Consider the following 9,900-nt stretch of genomic DNA (forward strand, 5'->3'; position numbering starts at 1 on the left):
ATCCAGATCATCACCCTACCAAGGCAGAGGGTAAGGAACAAATCCTTTACCTCCACTGTATTCCCAATCCAGAGCCACTATTTGCATTGGAGTAAAACTTTTGATTCACTTTAATGGGGACATTTTCCATATGCAAATTGCAGGCAGGGAATGATCTGCATATGGAACCATAGGATCATATTCCCCCTATCTCCTACTCTGGTATCCTAAATTAGATTGGGTGTCACGTACTGGCAATTTGTATATATAGCTTTTTGTATATATAGCTAACATTTGCAGTTATTTATTATTGTTTACTTTTACAATTTATATATCACATTTTGCAAAACAAAAAGCAAAATAAACCACAGGGCAGTTTACAGCATAGAACATAATAAACAATGTATGTCAATATATCCCATAATAGCCAGACAATACAAAACATTAGAATGGTTATGTAAATACAATTCAGAATAATAAGCAACACATAGTAATAAATATGATATAATGACAGTGCCAAATTATACACACTCTTACAAACCCTGTACAATCTACAAGTTCATATAACCTGCTTATCTCAGGTGCAACTATAAATATAATGTACATCTAATAACAACAGCCTCCTAAAAAATAAGGGAGGGGGAGGAATCAGCAGCAAGATATCCATTGCCAGTGTCATGCTATTTTGCACCCCAAGCAAGACTAAGTACTTGCACCCCCCCAAAAAAATGCTAACTTCAGTTTTCAAAAACAGATGTCTTGTAGAAAAAATGAAATACACAAAACTTGAAACTGCTAAATTTGTAAATTGCAGAAATAAGTAACAGAACAATCTTTGATTTTCTTTCTCAAGTACAAAAGAAAACGTTTTAGCACACAAATAATTTTGAACAAACTTGTGATATTAAAATTTAAGGCTCTGAAAAGTCTCTGTTTCAGGCACATCAAAATTTTACTTTGCGTGCCTTTTCCTTTGCAAATTTTGTCACCTATTCCTTCAGGTGAAGTGCATCTGACGCTTGGGCATGTTCAGCTGATATACCGGTGGGTGCCAAGTTTAAGATGTGACTTTTAAGATTTAAAATGAAGTGCATTTTCAACTCTGCAGTCTATTTCATACATACTTAAAAAAAATTCTAATGTATGAATTACTTCAAAGATGATGGAATTCTTCAAAATATAGAAGTAAAATACTATCAGAAATTAATAAGATGTAACAAAATTAATCTGTATAAAACTGTCCCTGAAAGGTCAGTACTGTGCCCCTGTGGGGTCTGTACCCTAGGCAGTTGCCTAGTTGGCGTAATAATAGCACCAGCCCTGAGTATAATGCATAAGAAATGCAAATACCTCTCTGAACAAACGTAACTCTTAATTCCCCATTCTCTAGAGAAAATTACAAACCTTCCCACCTTTCACTGGTTAACTTCCCTTTTCTCATCCAGCCTTTCACTCTGAGAGATCTTCACTTTACTGCCTCTCACTCACGGTCTTTTCACCATCTATCAGCAACACTTATTGGGGTGCAGTCCTTGCGCACTAATAAGCAAGGAGGTTTCTCCCCAGAAGTAGAGACACCAAAGGGGAAATCCCTGCGGTGTCTCCCCACTGAGGTGGCCTTCCATGGTGATCGCTATGGAAGGAAAGTTTTCTGTCCCCTTATTTTCACTGCAGATATCTCATGAAGGCTGGAGGAAAGGGCTCCTGAGCCATGTGAGAAGGGGGAAAGTGGGAATGGTCTGTAACTGGGCAGACCTCTCTTCTGTTCCTGACTTCTTACCTTAGGACCCAAAGCATGCAATGTGCACTCACATTAGTATGATGTAAATACTAATGATGGATTTTTTTTATTTTATTATTATTTAAAAACCCACATTTTTTTTTAAATTCCAAACTAAGATGCATGTTTATGGGTGGAACATTTACTCTTTTCAGAAGAGAGAGAATTTTAATAGTAGCTATCTAAAGTAATTTTGGGAGGATCCCCTGCATAATGGAGGAACCCATGTTTTGCGCCGGGTTCAGTCTCTGGCAATTTCAGCTAAAAGAGAGAGGCTGCCAATAAGACTACAAATAATAAGAAACAACAACTTATTATTTATATGCTGCCCATCTGACTGGGTCGCCCCTTCCACTCTGGGCGGCTTCCAACAAATTGAAACATATTCCCAGGCTCAACATGCAGATGTCAGTGGGGGTGGGGGTGGTGTTGCTAATAGGGCCATATTATGCTGAGTGCAGCCATACTTTGCAGCTTGCAGGTGGATGGCACTAGCATTGCATGCACCTTTCAATGCTGTTGTTATCAGCATGTTTAGATCCATTATAATTACAGCATTTTAGCTTGTATTGGAAACTATCCAGTGTTGGCTTGGGGGGGGGGATGAAATGTCTTTGTGAGCCTCCTCCTTGAGTGGGCCCTCAAGGGGAGCTGGGCTGCTCCTCCTTCACCTTGCTTCCATCACTGCTGACATTATTAATGGAACATGTGAACAGAAAGCAATAATGAGGAAGAGGCACAAGTCCTAGAGAGGGTCTGAAAGTTGGCTGTGATCTCCTACCTGAGGGTGCCCAATACTGGCAACCACTGGCCCTTCTGCTACAGTTTTTTATTCTGATTCTGTTCCCCAAAGGGCAATCACAACATATTAATGATAAAGTGTATTCAGTGGGTCTCTGCATGAAATCTTACATTCTCCACACTGTGGCACTGATATATGCGAGTGATGTATATGTGTTCACACACAGTGAAGTGGCTAAGAAGTGCCCAGATATACCATTCATTTCTTTTTATTTTTCCTTCTCTAGTCATGTTGCTTGAGAAGGAGCATTTGTTTGAAATCCTTCTGACCCCGGGTGGGGCATCTCCAGTGTCAGCCACCGAGAGCATTGCGAGATGTGGAGATGCAGGGTGCATTTCCCGACAAATCCCCCCTCTCAATTACACAGCTGGAAAAGCTCACCCACACTAGATCTCTATCCTTAGGGTGTTTTGCATGCCTTGGATGTCTTCATTTGGATCAGGTCCCGTGTCCTGCACCTGTTAATCACTGAGGTCACCCATAGCAGTTATGTTTAATTATGTCTTCCTCGGTAGTTCAGAAGCAATTTTCCAAGCTTGAAAGTCATGCAATATACATTACACCTCCTGGCGGTTCCCTTCATTACATGAAGACATCTGGGCTAGCTTCCTGTCTAGAAACATGGCAATCTAAAATCAGAGCCAGTTTTAGTGTTTTCTGTTTTCGATCTGTTGTAGCATTCTTAGTTTTAACTTGAACAAAATAGCTGTTATAGACAAACAACCTGGGCAGGGCTAGAGCATTTTTATTTATTTAATGCCCATCATTATTTCTCATTTTCTTTTTTATGCATTGGTCTAGTGGTTTAATTTTAGCTAGCCTTCCAAACTGTAAAACTTCTAGAACTCTTCAGTCACATAAAACAACACAGGAGAACATTCCTTGACATGTCCATTTTGTCAATTTGAGGACAGTTAAATGAGGGGCTTTTATTGTTGGTGAAAGGGGTGGTGGTGGTGAGTTTACACCTTCTATTCCAGCACTTCTACTTCCCACAAGCCATATATTCCCACAATGGAAAACCAGTGGAAATGAGTTTAGAAACATATAACACCGTAAGTCAGGACAGCTTGCAATTGCCTTATAGAAGAAATTCCAGATAAAGTTTGTGACCCTCTGTGCACCTCAGTGAAGGGAAGGAACAGGCTTGCATCCGATCACCCAACCATTTATCCTTCAAAGCTGCAACAAGACACCTTGAGACAGAATTCTGATGTTGGGTGTGTACATAAACAGATGAGATACACACCTGGCACTGAGTGTCTTCCAGCCACAAACGTCTTGCAATGCACATTAGAGAACAATCAACAGTCAGCATACTCATCCCATCCATCACCTGGATGGCCTAAGCTTGTCAGTTCAGCTGTTTGTCACACCTGCAGCTCAGTAGAATGCCTTTTTACCAAGCACATTGAAAAAAATAGTAACACAAATCTTTAATACAAGCAAAATTATAAGCTTGGGACATTTTTAAAATTAAAAAACCCCTCTATATGTACTTGTGGTAGACAACAATTTATGCTGAGCCTAGTAATAAATTTATGTGGAAAGTAAATTCTGTTGCAATGGATGGATTGCCTAAACTACGAGTTTAGGATTAAGTTGTAAAGAGAACATCATCTCTTGCAGGCACCCCCAACCTGCGGCCCTCCAGATGTTTTGGCCTACAACTCCCATGATCCCTAGCTAACAGGACCAGTGGTCAGGGATTATGGGAATTGTAGTACAAAAGGTTGGGCCAAAGGTTGGGGATGCCTGATCTATTGCCTGTAGTGGATTGAATTAATTGTCACAATGTGTCTGGTATATATTGAAGAGTTATTTTGTTTATACCATGGATGGGGAATTGAACCCAGTTACCATTTTTTTTTCATTTGGAAGAAGATTGTGATAAGGATATATCTCCCCTCCCCCTCCCACACCCTACATTTACATTTCTTATTTTTGCTGCACAGGTGCCACTTCCCAAAGAGCTGGAGTAGTTACTCCCCATTCAGCTGAAGGAAACAACTTGGAGAAGGAAAGAAAAAGAACAGAACAAAACAAAACACACAGACTGTGCAAGTGTTGCTTCATATTGTTCCAGGGCCTGTTTCCTTCAAATGGAAGACATGGGAACAATGCTTAAAGCATGCCACCTGTTGAAGTGATGATTGAAAAGGATAGAATGGAAACAGTATAAATGGTTAATAATTCACACGTACGATCTTGTAATGGGCGAGTGCCACCCTATAGTCTCCGTCAGCTTGCTGGGCTTTAATTTCAGAGGGTAGGGGCGGAGAGCAGAGGGATATTATCCCCAATGTTATAACTTTTATAGATTCCTTCAGGAAATCCCTGTTGCGATCATGTCGCCTTCTGCTTTTAAACTTTACAGAAGCATATGGTGTCCTTTGTGAGTTTTTCTTCTCTCCCCCCCCTCCCATCCTTGTGGGGCATGTCTGTCTGCCAGCTTCAGCACAGGTGCGTGTTGGGTGTTTGGCAAACCACAGTTACTTTCATCTTTATTGGATGAAGGATACTGCAACAGAAATGAACATCTACTTTCAGGGATGGTTGCTGTCAGTAATTTTTTCCTAGGGGTACGAATACGCCTAAACATTTATTAGAAGAAACTAAAAAAATTAAAATTTTTAGTTTCTTCTCTAGCACGGTGAATCGCCATTTCCATTGAATAGCATGGTGAATCGTAAGTTCCGTTGCTACCCCCGATGGCGGCCTCATTTCCTGTCACGGTGTTTCAGATGGAAGGAAGCGTTTAATGTATGAAGTAGGAGTATGAAGCATGGCGATTGGTCAATTTCGTTGTTACCACCTCTGATGGCGGCTTCATTTCCTTTCCCGGTGATATTCTTGAGTCAAAGTGAGAGAACCCCTAAACATTTTTTTAAGAAAAAAAGCACCGTTTGCTGTACATCAGCCACAAAAGCTGAGATATAGAGGTGGTGGCTGTGAAGACTCCACACGCAGTGATTTCCCGAGGTTTTAGGGAACCGCTGGCAGGACACCCTCAGTGGCCTCTCCTTGCAGCTAGCAGTTGCTCCCCTTCCCATTTCTACTATCACATCCATCTAGACTGAAAGCTGGGGAGTAGCAATGGCTGCCCAAAGCTGCAGCTCCTCCTCCTCTACATTGCTGCTGCCATTTGCAGTCATCCACTCTGGCCCATAAGAGGGCTGGTGAGCAAGCAAATGACAATGAGGAGCACCAGCATGTCCATGAGGGCTCTTGAGGATTGGCTTTTGCAGTTACCTCACCCTACCACCTCTGGCCATAAAAGCTGGCCTTCAGCTCTCAGTAAAGCTTGTCTTTGTGAAGACTTCATGTCTCATCAGGGTTATCCATGTAGGTATAGTGTGAGTGGCCTACATCTGTACCCAAAGGCAAATTGGGGAAGACAGCTGAAACTGGTTTGGAGAACATTGACACCACTTCCTGGACTGCTGTGCTGACAGGCTTGCATTCTTTCTTGACAGCTTCAAGTTACAGTGGGGCACTTTCTACAATTTCATTTGTTCTTCTTCATCACTGTCTAAAAACATGGCATCTCAGGCACTTGGAGAAAAGTGGCTCTCCTTCCACCCCTGGCAGCTCCACCCTGTCCTTGCTGTATCCCTGATTGTCTCTTTCCTTCCCCACTATCAAGGCCACCCTCTGTATAGCACAGCCATGGAACTGCAGTTTCAGATATCCGCTGGGCCAGCTTGTTAATGGACTGGAGGAGCTGGGGCAGAGCAGTGTCCTTTGCTAGATGAGTGACTCCAGGTGCTTGGAGCACTGCCCAGCTCAGAACTGCAAGTTCATTACAAGCTGGAGGAGAAAACTAGACCTGGTCCTTGCAGAAGATTGGAGATTAGCTGCTAGAGACAAAGGTGATAATCCACCCTTGGCCAATTATTTAGCAGTTTCTAAAAGCTGGCCTGGCCAATGACTTAATTGGCCAGCTATTTTGATTTTTGAAGAGCGAAATACAGCACTGCAATGTATGTAAGATGAAGTCTCTCCCATGTTGTGTGTGGGGGAAATATTTTGAAAAACAGGTACATGTCCATTTCATTTGTGATCTTTTGCTTTTAGTACTGCAGGATTCCAGAAGCAATGAATATGTTGCCGTGTGTGCATGGTGTAAATTCATCCACTTTCTCATTAACTTGTACCAACCAGCGTTATGCCTCTCATTTATTTATGCCACTCAGCTTAATACCAGTTTATGCCTCTCATTTATTCACCACTACAGCACTTCCACTGCGAAAGCTGTAATGACATTGTTCCCCCCAAGAGACACATAAGCACCCCTCCCACACACACTTCCCTTACGTAACTATCATTCATGCAGCTGTACCTAAAGACTGAGGCACACAACCACTTTGCTGATGGCAACCTACTAATAAGTTGAGGCCAACGTATTTCTCCTTCCTGCTCGGAGACACTAGCAATACAGATCTGGAATGAGTAAAATGGGCACGTACGACATGCTGCTGTGAAAGGTAGACTCTGATATAACATGCAAACTTGAATTTTACTTATGGCAAAGGAGTACAGGCCCTTAAATTCAAAAGAGGCTTATGCTTCAGGCTTGAGCAAACTTGAATTTACATCACACTTATGCCAGTTTAAATTAGGAATCCTGCCAGGCAACTGTTCTATTACACTGAGACATACCAAGCTACCACCTAGCAGATTTATGCTGCCTTAGATAGATTGCATTTTATCACTATTCAGTTGTAGAGCTACACCACTTACAGATCAATGCAGCAGCTGCCTCCTAGGATAACAACTAAGACAACCTAACCTCACAGCCTTTGTGGTGTTTTCCACTGACTGTAGCAATGATGGGGAACCTGCAGCCCTCCAGATGTTGGACTTCCATCATCCCTAGGCGCCATCAGGGATGATGGGAATTGTAACCCAACATCCGGAGGGCCACAGGATCCCCATCTCTGTACATGAACATATCTTGAAAGCTGCCCATCATCCTATGTTAATCACAATCAAACTCACTAAGAGCACACAGGCTTTGAAATGCTCAGTGCAGCTTGGCTATGTAAAACCAATCAAGAAATAGTTTCACAAGCTCCCTGTTGTCAATGAGCATAGCCTTTGATTGGGGTCAGGAAGTAAATTTCAGAGGATGGTATTCAATGCTAGCACAAACCCACTGAAGTTAATGGGCATGGCAAACTTGGGTTCATTAATTTTGATGGCTCTACTCCAAGTAGGACTTAGCTGAATACAACCCAGAGAAGGCAGGCCTGTGGTTGCCTCCGTTGCTGCCCATGTAGTAGGGAAGTAGAGAAAAATAATGTGGTGAGAGATTGGGTGGTGTAGACTTAGGTTGCAATCCTATACCTCCATAGTAAGCTCCGTTGAAGGTACAGATCATACAAACAATTTTTAAACTGTTTTCTAGAGACTATAGTAGATTTTAAGGAACCCTTTTGTCCCAAGAATTATCTCCTGTGGCTTCCAGGTTTTTCAGTTTAGCCATCAAGCAACACTGCAGGAAGAAAAATAATGTGGGAGCACCGCCAATGGCTGCTCAGTAAAAATATACCTGGGGCGGAACAAAGATGATGTACTCAGCAAACTTCAAGGGTTGCAACATACAGGAGACATACAGAAGCTCCTGCATAGATGCAAGTTTAGATAGGGATTTAGAGTTGAGTGTTGTCTCTCTCTTGATGGTGAACGCACAACTCTTGCAGCTATTGCTCACTTGTATGGCATTTCCATGTTCAAAGTTTTTACAGTATAATAGACCCTAATTCAGAGTTACTCAGATCCATTCAGTACATCTATCAGATCAGTTTTATCTTGCTCAGAATGAATAACGAGGATATACAAGAGTGGGACTGCACTTTTTCCTAACTAGTAGTCTGGCTGAATTCAGACTTAAGTGGGGATCACAGGTAATGGCACGGCTCATCAGCTAGAGCAGTACATGGAGGGGGCGGGGAGCAAACAACTATGCACAGCTGTGGTCAATGTTGACAGCCGATACAGCCAGCACCATAAGGAGTTTCTAAACATGGTATCTCTTTGTAAATTTAGGCAAAGGGACTTCAGGTTTCATGCCGAAGAACACGCTCGACACGGATTTCACCGGGAGGTCAGAAGGATAAACTAGCTCCTTATATGTTTGCCTATCTCACCTCTTTGTCCCTGCACCCTGAAAAGCAAATAGTGAAGACAGTTCTCTGGAGGAAAGAAAGAGTGTGGGGGGGGGGGAGGAGAGAGAGTGAGAGCAGGTAAGGTACCAGGGTAAGTCAGCAAATTCTTGAAGCTTCAGGTACTACTAATTACTGCAGTCCTTTAGTGACTTATGGATGCAGCTTTAAAATAACACACACCATACATTTCACCATGATGATCTACAGCCTTCCTAAGCCTAATGGAGAAAATGTCTTAGTTCCCTGGCTATTTTATTGTGCTCTTTTTTGGGTGAGTGTCAAGTGAACAGGCCTTCACACCAAGGCCTCCCCTGCTGCAGGCTCTACTGTCCTCTGAGCACAGTCATTGGATCATTCCTCCATCACCACACCAAGGAGGCCTGTTTCCCACAGACCATCCTTTCTCTTGAACTACAGAGGGGTAGGTCCACAGCATCCTATGGCCCCCCAGTAGATACATCCTATCTCCCCAAGGTTAAAAGGCAGCAACAACACTAGTGAAAAGAGACACTTCTACTGATAAAAGCACGAAGGAATTAAAGACTCTCAATTCAAAACAAAACAAAAATGAATGTTTTACATGAAAAATAGTGAGGTTTGAGAAGGATACTCATCTTTTTATACAACCATGACAAGACTGGTAAAAGTCTACAAAGTGCATTAATTCACAAGGGGATTCGCAACGCCTAGCATGTAAATTCCTGCCTCTGTTACCAGAGATCAATTGTGCATGCATTAAAGCATATCCAAACACTGTTTCTTTGGGTAGATATTCTTCTTCGGAAATCTGTACATGTTAACAATTCCATGGCCAGGCACATCTCAGCAGTGTTCACTTCACAGGGAACAGCAACCCAAGAGCAAGATCCACGGAAAATGTTGCATCGCTGGTCATGAAATGGCAATAGAACCAATTCAAAAGAGGGAGTGTTGTCTCTCAACCACATATTTCAGACACATCACACTTGCCCAGGTCAAAAACAGAGAATCAAGAATGTGTCTGCTTTGCACTTGTGATCACTTCATTTGAAATAATTTGCACTGAGAAAGCATCAGTAAAATTATATTAGAATCTGTGTACTATTTTCTTCTATTTTTGAATCAAAATGGCAACAATGGAGCCATTGGCCAAATCACACACTGAAAAGAATCACTCAGCACAGTTAAAC

At 42.2% G+C, this 9,900-nt stretch overlaps 1 protein-coding gene across 2 annotated transcripts in view; it reads left to right on the top strand.

Annotated features, from left to right (window-relative positions):
* LMOD3 (leiomodin 3) overlaps positions 1-4,943 on the top strand; it is a 29,015-nt gene extending 24,072 nt beyond the window's left edge. For both annotated transcript variants that reach the window (XM_033141243.1, XM_033141242.1), the window contains one exon: positions 4,517-4,943. In XM_033141243.1, the coding sequence (XP_032997134.1) occupies positions 4,517-4,543 (27 nt within the window). In that variant the 3' untranslated portion in view covers positions 4,544-4,943. The remainder of the gene's footprint in view (positions 1-4,516) is intronic.
* Positions 4,944-9,900: the final 4,957 nt, after the last annotated feature.

This window comes from Lacerta agilis, chromosome 2 (genome assembly GCF_009819535.1).
Source record: "Lacerta agilis isolate rLacAgi1 chromosome 2, rLacAgi1.pri, whole genome shotgun sequence".
NCBI classification, from domain to species: Eukaryota; Metazoa; Chordata; class Lepidosauria; order Squamata; family Lacertidae; genus Lacerta; species Lacerta agilis.